This window comes from Perna viridis, chromosome 14, assembly GCF_037379345.1.
Source record: "Perna viridis isolate PV_CMFRI_1.1 ecotype Kerala chromosome 14, ASM3737934v1, whole genome shotgun sequence".
Lineage (NCBI taxonomy): Eukaryota > Metazoa > Mollusca > Bivalvia > Mytilida > Mytilidae > Perna > Perna viridis.
The window spans coordinates 25,321,773-25,340,832 of NC_142458.1; the positions used below are offsets into that span (position 1 = coordinate 25,321,773).

The window sequence follows — 19,060 nt, forward strand, 5'->3', positions numbered from 1 at the left end:
TCAGAACATTTACATTTTTTTTACACTGTCACTTGAATGACCGCTCTACGACTGACGTGAATATAATTATATATGTACATGTTTGTATTATAATTCCACAAACAGTGTGTTGCTACATGTATATTGAACGGTTTGGGTACCGAAAATGCATGACATTCGGTAATTAGGTAGATATTTAAAGAGTCGGGAACATCACCGTAAATCTGTAGCACAGCTAAGAACGAATTAGTTTTATGACATACTTACTTGTTTCAAAAATGGCAGGATTATGTTATAATGACTTCAATTTAATGTACATACATATTTACTGAAGCCGAGAACAGTCGTAAAGTAATGAAACTAAAGGTTACTATAGCCGCGCGAAAATTGGCAGGATTTTATTCTTATGAAACAAGTCGTCGCCTAATTGTAATTCTATGAGATCACCGTAATAATTCTCGTTTTCACTGTCGGCAGAACGGTCTGTTCGTTTTTACGTGTAGCGGCTAATGTCCTGAAAAACGAGTATTTCAAAAACTGTATACTGTAAGTAAAATCTTGGCAAATTGTGAGTTTCAAAATAATTTAAAACACACATCTTTCTGTAAATATTTATTGCATTGTTATGCAAAATCAGGACATGTCTTTTTCCAAAAGCGTAAATTGTTGAAAATTTATAAGAACAATTATTTCTAGTAATAAATCTGGTTATTGTAACAGTTTTCCTTTAACGGCATTGAGAAAAGGGTCCATAACTACTTATCTCAGCAAGACAGACACCCATTCTGTTGAATCTTATATAGCATATGGTGAAAGAAAAGTGTATAAAAAGGACAGAACTTTTATATCTGCTGAAATACCAATTTTGAAAATTCAGCATCTGCGGAAATTAACAATTATGAAGTATCGACAGTAGAAATGAATTTTATCCACAACTTTTGATGGCTTTAATGAGCAGTTCTGTTCCAGTATTGTATTTTCAGCTATGATTCTACCGTATCCTCCCTTTCTCAATAAAAATCAAAAGTAAATGTTTCTTTCTGAAGGTGCACGACGTCATGAAATGTAACAACAGAATGCACACTTTGCCTCGATCCATATTCATATTCGTATCAACAATGTAAATTTACCGTATGACGTCTGATCACAAGATTTCCATATTATTGACTCTGAAGTCATCTCCGCTTACCAGTACCATCCCCGGCTATATCTCAATCTACAGGTAATAATTTAAACCACAGACTTACAGACCATTGTTCAGTTATTAATATTCATTTATAATTCATCTTATCAGTTCTACTAATTTTACTCTCAATTTATTTGATAAAGTATCAATTTCTCTTGGTCTATCTTTGTTTAATTTATATCGCCTTTAATGTGTTATCGTTAATAGGTAGGGGAGATAATCGTGTTCCCCTAATGTCGCCGCTGATTTAATATATATCTACAATTATTCACAACTTCACAGAGATCTCTAGTTCTTGCTACCGCTTTCACGATATTGATGCATTTTATAGATTCTTTTCCCATAGTATGTACCATAAAAAGATAACCTTAACTTACAAAATATGCATGTATTAATAGTTGCTGAATTTTATGTCGATGAATTTGCTAATTTATTCGGTTGACTGATATTTTAACCTTTTTTTCCATGTGACATTTCAATGGATATAAAATCATACGTATATATGCTTCATTTTCTAACATTCTGTTGAAACTGAGCAAAGCCAGTGATGCAGAGATCAAATAATGGTCTTTTCAAACAAAGAAAGCTTCGTCTGGTCTTCACACCTTTCACTAAATATAAAAACACCAAAATTTAGATTTTTTTTAAAGTTCTCCTAGTAACGTGCGTGCCACATTTTTTAAGTTGTAACTTATTTTATAAGTGCAAAAACAATACAGATATTACAACATCAAACATTTATTTCATTTTATACTATTTCATTTATTTCAATTAAAAAAAAAAACATTTTTTTTCTCATTTCAACTGTGTTTTCGTGAGCGAGAGCATTTTTCATGCGCCCGCCATTATATTTCGATTTCTTTAAGTGGGGAAGTCCACAAAATTGTATAAATTGCAAAATTTTGACAATTTTATAGCAAAAGTTAAACGATATACATAATTATACATATTTTATAATAACTATTATTGTATACAAATATCCAATGTCGATTTTCGTTGTAGGTGTCCGTTTGCCTCCGGCAAAAGTATTCGTGTCCATATACGGTATTTGTCCGGTATTTAATGTTAGCCTCTAATACCGTAGGTGTTTAAAATATAATAAAATTTAATTTAATTATTGCTTGTCAGATCAAGGAAATAGACCAGAAAATGATCTCATCGGGAGTTTATTTGCGATATCCAAAAGTACCCTAAACGCGAAATGCATTCTTATATCTACAAAAATAATAGTTTACAATGTAATTAAAATTCGTTCTTCAAGAGACAATGTAATGAGTAATTTTATTTGGACATGATGACAGCATAAATATACAAAGAAAAATATATATATAATATCATACGTGCAGCCTCTGCAGAATGGCATGTATTACGACTGACCAGAGTCCAAAGTTTGGCGAGTACATTTTTTTTCCTTCTTTCTTTTTTGTTATGTTATGTTGTTTTTTTTTAATTCAATCGTTAAAGTTAATGAGATGTTTATTGATCATATGTAAGGTCGAGCTTTACATCTAAGCTTTAAGCAAGAAATCTCTCAACGTAATGCCCTATCCTATTAATCCATGCAGTCACCTGTTTATACATGACTGTACATGTACATATCATATTTCGTTGAAACAACTGCAGCAAATCTTCTTTTTTCCTCCACAATCTAGTTTAAAAGCTTACGTTTATTTCGAACGTTAAGTAAAAAACTCGTTATTTCTCAAAGAAACAAAAATAAAAACAAAACAAAACAAAAAACACAAATATTAACTTCTCTCTTCTTTCCTGTCCGTTATGAATCTAAAAAAGAGAATATTAACAAAAGTTTACATGGATGAATGAAAGTTTATTTTCGTAAAATACACGTAACGAACAGCGCTCATTCTAGACGCTTCAGACAAAAAAATGCAAGTACATCTACCTTACAAAGTCAGGTAAAAAATGAGTGATTTTATGCGACCTTATCCGAATGTAAAAAATTTACGTCTCATTTGAATAATACATATATCTAATAATTTCGAAACATGTCTGCATCGGTTAGTCGCTGCTTTGAGTTCATTATGATAGTATATACAGGGAACAACACAGTTTGAAAACTTCATCAACACTGAAAGCCAGTTATATTTAAAAGAGCACAGAAGAAAGCATTGTCCAGCCGTCTGCGAGGAACTAAACTGCAATGGCAGCATTTATTGGTTCGGATATGATAAACAAAATGCATGGTGTAATTACATGTATTAACAGAACAAAATACAGAAATGCCTATGCAACTTAACTTATGTTGGAGTGTTCACTACTACGCACGTGTGATGGGTTTTCAAACACAGTTTTGTGTAAGTACTAGCACACACTATATTATTCAGTAAATTCTGATTTCAAAGCAGTATTTCAAAAAACGAAAGTAGTACAATACATAGTCAATATCAGATGTGATTGCCCTTTCTCTATCAAACATGTTCTTCTAGATTGTGTGGGTTTTGCCAACATCAGGCAAAATTATTTTGACTGCGCCAATATGTTTGATTTGTTCAAGACCGTTTCATCTAAAAACATTATCGATTTCTTGTGGGACATCGGTTTATTTAATAAAATTTAAATTGGATACCTTCCTTGATTTTTCAAAATTTTAAATGTTTTATCGAAGTTATGTTTCTATATGTATTTTATGTCTTAGGTTCACCTTTTATGTACCTTTTTATATGTAAATAGCTGTTTGTTTTAATTTCATTATTTTATGAAGATACTTTGATCTTGCTTTTAATGTTTTCCTTGCATTAAATGTTCTTGCCGTGATATGGCCCTGGTCGCCGAAACGGCAATAAACAACAACAACAACAACAACATAGTCAATATCAGATGGCAAATGAATATGCATTTTCGACGTGAACACTACAATATCTCGGTACATGTAGATGAAACTGGTTATTTGTCAATTTGCGCAAATCTTTCTGTATATTTCATTGAATATTAAATCCAGGAAGATAAAAAATCCAACAAAGATAAATTCCAGCATAACAAAATAAGTACTTCTAAAGAAATAATGCCCTGATTCTAGAAATGTTCCCTTCTTAAAGAAAAAATAAGATAATGTGATATAGCCAACCCACAAAATTTCCAAAGCTAACTTCTATTCGAATAGTAAGTGTCGGATCTTAGGATGCTCTGGGGGTTGAACACTATTTTAATTGCAAAAGTATGTTTATTTCATGCAATTATAGGCAAGATTTGTCTAAAATAGCATTAAACACTACACGTAGATAATTTCTTTAACCCCTCTCCGGATTAAACAAAAAAATAATACTCTTTACAATGTAAGTGGCAATTGGAGCCATCCACTATTAAAACCTGACGATAAGTGTTGGGGTATTACATCCAAACGAGCCACTCCAACGAGTCTCACATGGACCGAAATTTCTGGAGATGGAACAAACCTAATTAAACAATGTAAATTGACGAAAGAAAAAAATAATCACATATAAATTCCGATGTTTATTTATTTGTCATGTCAGCAATTTAACTGTTAATGCTATAATATGTGTGTTTTTTTGAGTTTTCAATTACTTTATCTTGTCGCAATCAAATTCGATATAAAATACAATTATTTTGACCGATAAGAAAACAGTTGATAAAAATTGTGGAATGATTTTTCGACTTAACTAATATATAACAATTACGACACGGAAATCTTATCGAATTATTCTCAACTTAGTGCCATTTCAGCTTAATTTTCATTTATATCCCATAAATATAGAGAGCGAAACGGAAATATTCGAATGTAAGTCGTAAAGCATCCCGTAACAGGCATATGGGGGTGGATCGTACATTAAAAATGTCACCTGAAAATATGGGGGTAAAAGTCACCTGGGGAATTCAAAAATTGACTCATCTCAATTTAAATGCGATCACAAAGTCAATTGGATCGGTAAATAAACTAAACGCGTGTCTGAGATTACAAATCCATGTAAATAAGGCGTTCTTTGCTATTGCTAATTATACCACATTAAACCGTCGCCCTGCCTCATTTCGGTAAAGAAGGTGATGTCAACTTATTTATAAACCTCTGTTGATACCGGAGCGGTACGGAATTCGTGTTTCGAGTGTCAACCAAGTAGGTTCGAGAAATTCTGTAAAGTAGTCTATTGAAATCATAGGATCGTACGGTCAGTGTTTTCAAAGTTTTGAAAAGTTTGAGAAGAAAGTTTAAGAAGTTTGAAGAATGCCGAAATCATTCCTTGTTAGAACTGGTAGAGAAATGACAGAAGAACCAGAAAAAGATATCAGTAAGATAACTACTTTATTTCATAACATCTTTCATCTATTTATTTATCAACTTATTTTATGTCATCCGAACCGTGAAGTCGGTTTCATTCATAATTTGTTTTACGTTTCAAAAATATGTTAACTTTATTTTTTTTTACCAAACATTACTTCATTCTATGTGATTAACACATTAATTAATTATAATGACAGTTTTAAAACACCTATGATTATGATGGTAATAATTATAATATTATTATTATTATTATTATTACATGTATTACTGTTTTTATCAGTGTTACTGATATCATTACTATAATAATTATAATAATTATTATTGTCATCATCATTATAATCATCACCATCATTATGTTGTACATGTAATGATGATAATGATAATCCTATAAATAGAAACGTACATTTTGAATTTTGACATGCAGTTACTAACACGCGTAGATTTCTTTAACATGCTGTTCCAGTTTCTATTGAATTTATGAATAGCATGTACATGTATTTAGATGAATCGAGGTTCCCATGAAATCTGATTTCTTTGTTTGTTAGTTTGTTTATATGCTTGTTATTTTTTTTTATCGTTTATTCCTTCGTTTTCTTTGCTTATTTCTAACTTAATTTTATAAGTTATTATAAAAAAATTGAATTGATATCTGTTTTTAAGTCTTAATACTAGATGTTTGGAACATTTTGCTTCTTTCAATATATTTATTGTTTTCAATGATTTTTAAAATATACACGTCTCAAACAACTCTTGAACGTTAGAATTCTTATACATTTTTATTTCTCATAAATAAAAACCATATCAATTCAAACCGATTTAGCAAACTTCAGTATGAGGTACATGTGTATGTACATGTACATGTATGTTGTTTGCAGATCCTTTACATGAATTTCCATTTATTAATGTCATGGACAGAGAATATATTATATATACCGCATCTAAATCATAGACAGGTAAAAAAATGTACATGTAGTTTGAAAATATAAAATAAAAACGAGACAAGATGGCTAGTTTTGAGTGATGAAAATTATTTCTATGCCTTATTGTAGATATGATGTTATATCATACTTAAATCAAAAAAAGATCATTTGCAATTTTGGGTGAAGCGTAATTCAAAATTACGTGGAAGATAAAAATATGTTGCTTCGATCCACATTCTTCAGTAAAAATATTGATTATGTTACAAAATAAAAAAAAAATCGGCTCCCCGTTTTTATGTAATGATATGACTCCAACTGCATTTAAATTATTTTAAAATGCAAACCGAAAACTGAACGGACGGACAGACTGAACGGTAAGCACGTATACTGTCGGGAAATAAAACTGCACACCAAAGTATTAGTTGGTAAATCCAACAGGTACGTTTTGTAAAATACTTCTCATATTCAGCAGGTTCTGAATCATGTATAGTTGAATAAGTTATCATTAACTATTTAAGGTCACGGGTTCAACTACTGTGCATGAAAACTAATTTTTGATAAAAACAATAACGTGAGGCCTGAACGAGGGTAGCTTTTTCATGAATTTTTAATTGCGAGTTTCGTGTTATTTTGAGTCGATTAATTCTTTAGCAACATGAAAGTAGAGATGTTTGTCAATAAATACATTCGTATTCATCTTGTATTATTTACTAATTCTTTATAATTGGCGCTGCAATTATAATCTGATCAAATCAATTACAAAATCCCGTTAGAATCCTCATCTCCCGATAAATGATATTTTCACTTGACATTTATTTTTCGTTTAAAGACAAACAGGGAACCCACTAACCACCGGAATAAATTTGTCGCCTGATTAAAAATGTCACAGTTAATTCGTTTTCCAATTAAAATCTCCACCAGTAAGTCCATATTTCATCAACTTATTGTTTTTCTGCCAAAACAAATGATTACTGGGTGCGTTCGGTGGAAAAGTAAAACAACTAGCTATCTGATAACGAGAATATCTCAGATAAAGAACGTCAACTTTTATCCTCTGTAACTTTTGATGTATGTATTCATTTTGATTGCGATATAAAAGCTTGTCAGTCGTTCTATAGAACGGTTAATGTCCTTTACATAAATTTAAAAAAAATAACATATGTTTTCTCTCCGTTTTTGCAGTGTAAAACTACAGGGAGACTACATATCTTTATATGATTGTAATTATTTACATTTACATGTACTTATAACTATTATTTTTTTATTCATCTCGATTTCATGTACTTAACCGGTGCAACTACCCATGTGCAATGTAATAAATTCAAACATATAATATTCTAATATATAAACATAAAATATTAGCCTGTCTAGATTAAGATCTGAATATTTTTTTATCCAAAAGGATTCGGACTAAGGGTTTAGTTCGATTAAGATAAATAATTGGATTACACAGGTTCAACGTGACTTGTATAAACCGAGCACAATATAATAGCGAATTTCGGTATACATGTATATATATAATTATACTCCGTAGTCTATATGTACGGACTGAATGTAAACGCAGCTTTCCAAATGATATTTACTACCATTGGCATTATACGAAGGCCATGTACCTGTATCTTAATTCTGTTCGGAAGTGATTACGTATTTTGACTAGATTTTTCTACAGAAATAAAGGGAACGTTATTAACCAAAGAATTTATATTGTCTCCCAGACTGTTCCTAAATCAGTTTATCAACGTGTTTTAATAACTATTTGTCAAAGGAAAGCTTAACCTTTTTTTATTTACTGTGAATTACTACATTCACTTGTAACTTGTAATAAAATTTTATAGCTGTATTCAGTGACTTCAATAAATGGTGTAATAGCTTTATATGAACACTTAAAACATTACGAGGTGAGCCACACATAGAAATATGTTTCTTGTGCAAATAAAATAAATAAATAATCAAATATTTAAAACATTTTTTCACCATAAGCAAGCATATTTAGTTTCTTATTTTTCTTTGATGACGTCTTTGAATTTCTTTTTTTTTTTTTTGGGGGGGGGGGGAATAAAGTCTTTGCTTTTATTATATCAACATATTAATGCTAATTATTTTCGTACGAATAATTAAAGCTTAAGTCAATTTTTAACAGTAATTGACAATACTTTTAAGTATGTATATGGATGCAGAAAGTTCATGCATATATATATCATATTCGAAGTCAAAATTAAAAACTTAAGACGATGTGAAATTAAATTGTATTCATCAGATGTCGAACGAAGCAAGTTTTATCAACGCAAAACATTATGGATAATTCTTTTTAATTCAGTACGTTATTTTATTATTTCAGAAGACATAGCAGCCCTGCCATCGTTTGAACGAAACAACCCTCAAAGCATCCTAGATCTGACCAGATCATACCTTATGCCTTGTCCTTATGCAACATACGCGTCTTCAATGTTAACGGGGGATAACTCATTATTCAGCAAAGAACGCGTGTCATCAAGTCCACTACAAGCGTACCCATTTCCGGCATATATGGCCTTCAACTCCTACACTTTTAACCAGTTCAATTATTCACCGCTTCTGTCTCTGGTGAACACAAGTGAAAACGTTGGAAAATTTTATGCAGATAAAATCAGTGAATACAAAGAAAAGAAAGAATCACAAAATGGTAAGATATTTTACTTTTCAAGATCATACTTTTTAAGGAAATTCAAATAGGAAGATCTCACGCAGAACGGGAGGTTGTAAATCAACTGTTAAACTTTTTATACTATTTAGAGGATTGGTATAAACGCGATTGAATTGAGGAGTGTTATAAAACATATATATGTACTTCAGAGTGTAGCGGAATACGTCCAGTTGTACTGTTACATACTACAGAATTATACAATGAATCATTGAACAGGATTAAGTGTATTCTAGATAGTTCAAAGATGACACCACAACTATTCATAGCCCTCTTAACCCTCAGCCACACCCAAGACAATTATAATATATTAACTTCTGTCCCCAATCATTAGAAATACAGAACGCGATAATACGGCTGTAAAATCTGACTGTTCTCCTAAGATATACGACGCATCAAAAGGTCTTGATTCGTCATAAACCCCTATTTATGTAAATACAATGTTACCGATCAAAAGAATATTTGTTGACCATTTTAGCTTAATTTCAATTTCACTTCTTGTGTTAAATAAATAATAACGAGATATAAGGTAGCTTGTTTAAAGAGAATCTTCAAGTGCAACTTCAATTTTCGCCTTGATGACTTTTGAAGCTCTCCAGAGAGCTACCCATGACCTACCGGTACTATAGTATCATATATCATAGCTACCTATATGTGGCCGATAACGTACCGTTTGATGTGTTCTACGTGCGGAAAGAGCCAGGTATTAGAGTATATAGTACATATGCACGTCTTTATACGGGAACGACAATGATATGTACAATGTACCGATGTAGGAAGACAGATACATTGACCAAAGGTTATATTCGTGACGATTTGTTTTACTATAACAGTACATACCGAGAATTGCCCAGCCTTTTCAGTTGTTTTGAAACTTTCTCGAAATTACGTTAGGTGCATTTTACACCAATCTATTATATTGGCTAAATAGTACAGGTTGGCTTATATCGTCAAAATCCCTACAACCACTTACTTAATGAAATATTGGGCTTATATCGTCAAAATCCCTTTGAATTAAATAGTTACTTGTTTTCCTTTTTATGAGACCGCAAAAAAATTGCTGTCGTGTATTGGTATGGCGCTGTCGTTGTCTTCGAAGTCAACCATAGAAACTTGGCTTTTGTGTAATAAATTGAATGTTAGATGATTGATCCCAGTAAAATTTTATAACCAGGTTCCAAATCATAGAAGAAATGTTGGTATTGATTTTGGGGACTATGGTCCAAACTGTTTGAGAATTAGCGGCCAAAAAAAGGAGGCAAAACAAGTATTCCAATAGATACTTGGTTGTCGTGCAATCAAACAACCAATGAAAACTTCCATCAATCAGATCATATTAATTTGAATATTACAGGAAAAAACTCGGGATTATGAAACCCAGGCCTGAACTGCTAACGATTTTTGTTATTAATGATGGAATACATCCAGTACCATCGATTTACTTGATCTTTGTGAATTTGGTAAAATACATTTTATGATATTTATGCATATTTTTTTCTGTCCTTTTGTAGACCGAAATAAAGACGTTTTACGACCAAGGCCGAAATTTGATTTTGCACATCTAGCTAAGTCAGCGACCGAGGACTCCGATTGTAAAGATTGCAATCGGAACCAGGATGCTCAGATTATTAGTCACGTGATGATGAATATTGGGAGTCTTAGGTAATTGTCATTATCTTTTGTAAATAATATAATTGCTTCTGTTTAATTATTAAAAAATGAAAGAAAAAAAATAGTGGCTAATAAGATATCAAATGATGATCATATATTTTCAGGAATATGATTAAGATATTAATTGTAGATGAAATAATTCTTTCTTGGTTTTGTTAAACGAAGTATTGAACTGTCTGTTTCGTTATACCATTTTATGTATCCGCCTTAAGACAGGTTCTGATGTATAAAAACAATGTATACATTTTCAGATACAATCCATTGACGAGCAGTTTTACCCCTGTCTCTTCGTTGAGGTCAAATGTTCCACAACCCGTGAAACGAACGCGAGGAAGAGGTCCAGCAAGGTAAGTTTTATGTGGGAAAATAAACCTAGAATGATCTTTTCTTTTGAAAATGTAGTGAAAACTTTAGCTCACATATTAATATATTGATATATTTTTTTTTGTAATTTGTATTAGTAAAAGAATGATAACATACACTACAACCACTTACTTAGATCTAACTGATTACATTCAAATACAGCATTTTGAAATGACAACTCTACATTTGAACTTACGGAGTTATCTTTCTTACTTAGTAATGCTCTAGCCGTGCGCTTACTTGTATTTGTTTTCTGATGCTTTTGATAAAATATTGTGTAACTAATTTTTATACTCATGCATAAGGGTTTATTTATTTATTTTTTTATTTATTTTTTTTTACAGAACAAAGAAAGAGTTTATCTGTAAATACTGTGGTCGTCATTTTACCAAATCCTACAACCTGCTTATCCACGAGAGAACACACACAGATGAGCGTCCCTATCCATGTGAGATTTGTGGGAAAGCGTTTAGAAGGCAAGATCATCTTAGAGATCACAGGTATGTTTCGTTGACAATCTCCTGCACAGAGAGTATATTCGCTATTCCAAAGCTTCATTACACTCAGTGTTGAACCCCACCCCTTTACGCAAAGTAATACAGTACACCTAAAAAAATCTTCGTAGATTTGTAATGAGTATTGCTCATGCCCTGTGATTTGTTTTCACTTCCTGTAAAGCAGAGCCTATACGCTGGCGGAGAGATCCATAGTAATCAGGAAGCAGTGATAGGTCTGCGGAAGAGATTGAATCCACAATTAACGACAAATGTTGCTTCGTGAATATACACTTACAAGTGGTATCATTGTTTACGTTGCCTTTTTTACGTTTGATACGTTTTAAACTAATGTTTACTTGAAGCATGTGTTCTACCTTACTAAAGGCTGGACCGCTAATCTTTTGTTCTATGCATACTACCATACACAATAATACACCTTCTGTGTAGTGACTGCCATTATCTTACAGGTACATACATTCAAAGGAAAAGCCATTTAAGTGCACCGAATGCGGGAAAGGGTTTTGCCAGTCCAGAACTCTCGCTGTCCACAGAACACTTCATATGCAGGTACTTAAAATTTTACAGACATGTGAATTTGGACCCGAAAGCAAAAAATATAGCTCTTTTATACCTTGATACTGCCATTTGTTATACGGATTTTACCTTTTGACTATGCCATTTGACTATTGCCTAGAGCTTATCAACTTTATTACTCTTCAAATATCTACAGTCAAACTAAAGCTTAAGATTACTACAGTTAAGATGTATAATTATTCGTCCTCCTTTAAGCGGCTTTTACCATTTATATTGACGGTAGTAGCAGCGTTACTTTGAGCGTGCTATAAAATCAGATTCAAACAAATTCAGGACCATTGCGGTGATTTCCAACTTTCCGGTTTTCACCTTGATGTATTTTAGACTACAAACAAGCAGCACGACTGATGAAGTGGTAACCATTAAGGTTTTAGGAGTAACTGAGTTAGACCCCGGTTCGTAGTGGGTTTATGAGATCAACCCCGGTTCTTTAATGGGGTTCATGAGATAAACCCCGGTTCTTTAAATGGGGTTCATGAGATAAACCTCGGATCGTAGGCTGGTTCATGAGATAATCCCGGTTCTTTAAATGGGGCTCATGAGATAAAACCCGGATCGTAGTGGGGTTCATGAGATAAACCCCGGTTCTTAATGGGGTTAATAGGATAAACCCCGGATAGTAGACTGGTTCATGAGATAAATCCCAGTTCTTCATGGGGTTCATGAGATAAAAACAGAACATAAGAAACTTTTAAGAGCGGCTTGAATCAGACTGTAGAAAAAAAACGTGCATTTTTTCTGATATCTAACTTATCTTTCAGCAAAACTCGACTATTCAACGACCAACAAAATCATCATCTTCGCCAGTACCAGCAAGACCAATGTGAGTTTCTATGGCAACAGGACGGTTGATGTGCAATTAAGACCACATCGTGACCTACCGTTTGTGACTTATAATTATCTACCTCAATGAAAAGTTTATGTATGAAGACGTTCTGCATAAGAAATACTGCGTTCCATTGGATGTACAATTAAAAATTCCTTTGATTTGTAATTAAACGGAAATGGTTAAAGGTTGAAACGTTTTTATCTGTAATCATAAACGATGTCCTGTAGTTTGAACCTGGAGTGTGAATCAAGCTGTGTCCAGATAGGAATATCTTTTAACACCAACTGTACTAAATTTGACCACTAAGTGCTATTTGTTTGTTGATATTGATTGTAAATAAGATCTTTTTATTTTTGCATTGAAATCTAGTCATCCTTAGTGTCACCATAGCGACAATCATAATATAAATACAGCGCCACCATGTGCAATATACTATGTAAATATATTTTTCTCTATGAATAAAATATAAGAATCTTTTTTCACTTTGTCAATAAATATTGTAATAGTAATCAAGGGTCCCAACATTCTAGCGGAAATCAAAAGAATGTAATACAGAAGACAAAGACCGGACAGGGAAAGCAAACTTACGCACCAAAGAAAATAAAAAAAAAAAACCAAAATAATACGTACATGTACAAGAAACAAAGGTTAATGGGCAATTAGGACTGCAGAATAGAACTGGGAGCATGGACCAGGTGCACTGTTAGGGTAAGCGTCATCTACTTTTCTAGAAAACACCGCCAAGTTGCTAACAAATAAGTCAAGCCTTGGGTAGACAAAAGTGGATAGGAGAACTATGACACGTTGAACAAATCAGTACACACGGTGCAGATGGATACATCGTAACGATCCATGAATTCATGACAACCATAAAATTTCAATCTTGTAGCAACAGAAACCTGTTTCAGTAGCCCAATTGTAACTAGTCTAGCCCTGTACAAAAAGTCTGTATTGTTACGGCAAGTTCTGGCATATGAGTTGTGATATGAAAACAAGGGATGTTACATGTACCACAGATGAAAGGAAAGTTTACAATACGGAATTAAAAGTAATCGGGTTTGTCGAATAGTTTGGTCAGTAGTTTTCCTTCTGCATTGATCTCTTAGTGTATGCCTATATATGCGACTGACTTCACAATGTATGTATTATCTTCTTTATCTCAAGATTTTTGAACAAAAACATAAAAAAATCTCGCTGTGGGTATTTAATGCTGAGGTGGAGAAGAGGCGATAAGCAAAAGCTGAAAGTCTCGACACTTATTTAATAAAGAGTACTTTTTCCGGGAAATGTATTGTAGGGCTTAATGTAAAAATCTTTTTAATTCACTCCGAACAAATATCAGTTCACATTATAAACTTTAAATAATCTGTGAAAATGTAATATGGTTTGGATCCGAAAACAAGAGCTAAGGGACGTGAAATGTACGCAAAATAGATATTACAAATGTACATGTACATGTGTTAGTGCTAGAGATACAAGTACATGTAACCAAGGTAAAGAATAACATATTATTAGAAAATAATAACGATTGGAGAAGAAAGGACAAACAAAAACAAAACAAAAACAAATATATATACATAACAAAAAAATCTCGTACGTACATTGACTTGTACTAATATACGGGGGAAACTATTTTTGTTACTAAATAAAATGATGTTGTAATAACGGAGGTACAGACGAGAAAAAAATGTTGACAAAATAAAACATTCTTCAGAATATAGAACACAAAGCAGCAACAAAATTCACAAACGAAAGGTACAGAAAACAACAGTAACACAGTCAACCCTAAAATCCGTGAAGAACTCTTGTGCTTCACTTGAAAGTTAAGCAGTTCATGCTTTTTGCAATTAAAGAACCCACGTGCATCTCCTAGAGTGTAAAGTTAGGAGAATATATTTGAAATCTAACGTTACAATTAATAAGGTTATTGGTATAGGCACCAGTATTAAGTTGGTTAGAAAACTACGAGGATGAAGCTGAAGGAAGATGTTAGAATAGGAAATCTATACGATACAAACATGTCTGAAATTAAAAAGTCTTAAATACCAATCAATATAAATTTAGGTTATTGTTAATATTGATAAGGCGATTGTGGTGTAGAAAATCCCATCGACCAAATGATTGTTTTTTTACATTTGTTTTACATTTACTTTATGATGTTCTATTCTGTATATAGATCTGTATTTTTGAGAGAAAAAAACATGCATTCATCCCACAAGTGAATAAAAAAATCAAGAACGATAATTCTTTCAATGTGTCAATTTGATACACAATCTTGGTTTGATTTGTATATGTATCTTAGATGTGCCAAAACAGAATGACAACTAAACAGATTCTGTGGTTTGTGTTTCTGAATAAGAAATATAATTACGATTCAAAAGAATGTATAATTCAGGGACAAATACCAGACATTGAAAACACATACAACAAAGAACACAAAATAACCAAAATAATATGTACAAAGCATAAACAATAAATGAACAACTCGGGCTCCACTAAAACTGGGAGCATGAACCAGGTGAACCGGTAGGGTAAGCGTCCTCTAGTTTTCTGGAATCGCCCACAGAGCTTCTCACAAAATGTCAGGTCCGGGGTAAAAAGTAGGATTGTCTCTATCTACAAGTACATTTATGGGAGAAATACTAGGGTCAGGCTGACAATCAATTACACACATATATGGTTACAAATATACATTGTATACATAAAAGTGAAAAACTAAAACTGACGGTAGCATACTCATGAATTTTGAAATTCGATTATAAAAGAAAAAAAAACAATCTGGCCTACAATTTTCTAAAGTAGCAATGCATTGTTTTCAACCATAATTGAAATCAAAAGAGAAAAATAACAACTACAACAACAGCGGTTTATCATTGAAGTCAAGAGACGAAGCAAAGACAGAAACAGTCACAGAAATAACGCACGATTGAATCAAAAGGTCAAATTATATTGGACTAAGGACGTGCACATTTTCTCCGGTAAGGAAAGCGTCCTTTAATAGGAGCACCAGTTATATACAATATTTTTTTTTACTTTGTATTAGAAGAAAGTAACAAATCTTTCCTCATTGCGAATAAGTAACACAACCCAAACTGTGAGTTGAACGTTGATTCATTTATACGTGTACTACATACACTGTGTGTATCAGCGTGTAGTTCACTTCTAAACGTATTAACCATTTCAAATGATATTGATGGAGACATAATTGTTGCTATTATTATTTTTTTTTTTTGCGGGAGAAGGGTTGTGTGTTTGTTTGCCGCGTAAGGTGGACTGTTTTGAATGTTTTTCACGGGTATTTAAACATTATACCTTTATATGCATGATCTATTTGAAACGAAGATTTGACAGTATGACTCTAATGTTTCAAAAAAGAAACGTATCAGCACGACACTGTTACATGCATATGTATAGACATTACATCTGATTGACGCCTGGATTCTCTAACTTTGCATTCCAATATATAGATGACTATATTTTTCACCCCGTTGTATGAATCTTTTCAATAGTTTCTACGTTGGAGCACATTTTACACGAATTGTTTAATTTTTAATGATATAAAACAATTAAAATTTTGTAACCGTCTACCTTTGATAATTTAGACATTTAGTAGACCTGTTGGGGGGAATTAGGCTAAGGTCTCACCCTCCAACAGAATCTACTGACTGTCTAAATAACCACACACGGTCATAACTTAAAAACCTTGAGCAGACGTACAGAAACAACAATTGCTTACAAATGTATACCTGTTGCAAATGCGTTGAACATACTGTAATTTCAGTCAGTTTATAGTACCTTTTGAACTTGATCTAGCAAAGAAAAGTATTTCGCAGGTTTTCCCATCCGCACTATACCCGTAAACTCATAAATAGGGTGTCAAAACTACAAACATCGTACACCTTGTTAATTAAAAGGTAAACTGTTTAGATCTTGAAATGTATTCCTTTATCGTTTCACCAAACAAAGAAACAAGGAGTTATTTACGACTCTAAAACAACTGCACACCTAAGAAAATCTGAATTAATTATCTTTGATGAACCCTGTTTACAGTTGGTGATATAGTAGCTGAGTCAGAAACGGACTGGCAATAAAGAGTTCCGGACTTAATTAATGTCATGGCATGAAATTAACACGGAACGCGCACCTGTTGTGCAATAAGTTCATTTAGTGAAATGTATGCTGTGACATTAAAGTGCAAAATTAAATCAAGGCTTCTTTTAACCTCTGTTTGATGACAATGAAGTGCAAATCGGTACGTCATACCCTGACATGTTGTCGAACACAATTTGAAAACAAATAAACATTTTATTATATACGTCGCTATATACACAGGAGTTTCAGGAGTGGATCCGAAAAACAGGAAAGAGAAATAATTTTAATGGTTGAAATAAAGATTCTAATCAAAGACCCAATAGTATTCTGTCCAATTGTTTATTTTATTGTATAATACATGAAATAGTTATAATGCTATCATGTTTTTTTATGAATCGTTTTTGTAATTTGTCAATGTCTTTGACTACTTTGTGTTATTCATTTGACCTTTACACTTTTCACACATACTTGCTTCAATGTATGATTTAGTTGTGCCTAAAGGAAAACTATTGACAAAACTTGACGACAAACGTGAGGACTTTTCATTCAGAATTGTCAACTTTCCTTTCATCTGTGGCAACATCCCTTCGGCTCCTGCGTATGGAGTGTTCATATCACAACTCATACGTTATGCCAAAGCTTGCCGAAACTACGCAGACTTTTTGTATCGCGCTAGAACTCCAACAAATAGGGTTCTGGGTTATGTTGCTACAAGATTTAAAAACAGTTTTTGTTCATATATCTAATGTTTCTCAGAATCCCTTCAACAATGGTATTATCCTACTTGTTAACATTTTGAGAACTAAGAAAATTTTTAGATCGTGCTTTGTTTGCATGGAAATATACTTTTTATAAAATACACAAAAAATTATGGTTTATACTTTCAAAACTGAGGTACGTAAATTATAAGTATGTTTTTAGAAAAAAACTAATATCTCAGAGATGTTTACAAAATGCTGGAATTTTTAATCGACAACATATTTGTCCAGTGTGGTGGACGTGTTTTTCAACAAACGGTCGGCATTCCAATGGGAACAAATTGTGCTCCTTTACTTGCTGACCTATTCGTTCACTCTTATGAGGCTGACTTTAGAGCTGATCAGATCAGAAAGAAAGAATATCGTTTGGCTAGATCCTTCAATCTCAGTTTCCGCTATATAGATGACGTATTATCTTTAAACAATCCTAATTTCGGGGATTTGATACATCGCATCTACCCAAAAGAACTTGTGATAAAGGATACTACAGACACTGTGAAGTCAGCCTCATATCTTGACCGACACGTAGAAATCGATGGTAAAGGAAAACTTTACGACAAATGTGATGACTTTCATCTGTGGCAACATCCCTTCGGCTCCTGCGTATGGAGTGTTCATATCACAATTCATACGTTATGCCAGAGCTTTTTGTATTGCGCTAGAACTTTAACAAATAGGCTTCTGGAACAGGGTTATGTTGCTACAAGATTGAAGTCATCACTACAGAAGCTTTATGGTCGTCATCATGAACTGGTGGATCGTTATGGTGTATCCATCAGCACCATGAAAACTGATTTATTCAACGGGTCATAGTTTTCCTTTCCTCGTTTGTCTACCCCGGACTTGACTTTTTATGAGCAACTCGGCCGGTGTTTCTAGAAAAGCAGAGGACGCTTACCCTACCGGTGCACCTGGTCCATGCTCCCAGTTTTTAGTGGAGTCCGAGTTGCTCGTTTACTTTTGTTACTTTGTATGTATGATTTTAGTTACTTTATGTTCTTTGTTGTGTATGTCTGTTTTCCATGTCTGGTCTTTGTCCCTGGATTACATTCTTTTGATTACCGCTATAACCTTGGTTCCCTTGATTACTCTATCATGTCTTAAACAGAAAAGAACATGATCATAGACATGGACGATTACATCATAAACTTTATGATGTGTTCCCATTTCGCCTGAGGTGTGAATTATGGGCGAAAGAAGATATAAGCAAAGGTGAAATAGGAATTCAATTGTTTT

General features: G+C 32.9%; 1 protein-coding gene across 1 annotated transcript; it reads left to right on the plus strand.

Moving 5' to 3' along the window:
- Positions 1-5,123: 5,123 nt before the first annotated feature.
- On the plus strand, positions 5,124-13,451 carry LOC148598761 (uncharacterized). The gene is made up of 7 exons (XM_088560962.1): positions 5,124-5,427; positions 8,679-9,002; positions 10,532-10,682; positions 10,943-11,038; positions 11,399-11,554; positions 12,019-12,118; positions 12,907-13,451. Exons 1-7 carry the CDS (start codon positions 5,364-5,366, stop codon positions 12,970-12,972), a joined length of 957 nt encoding a protein of 318 aa, XP_088417088.1. The 5' UTR covers positions 5,124-5,363; the 3' UTR covers positions 12,973-13,451.
- Positions 13,452-19,060: the final 5,609 nt, after the last annotated feature.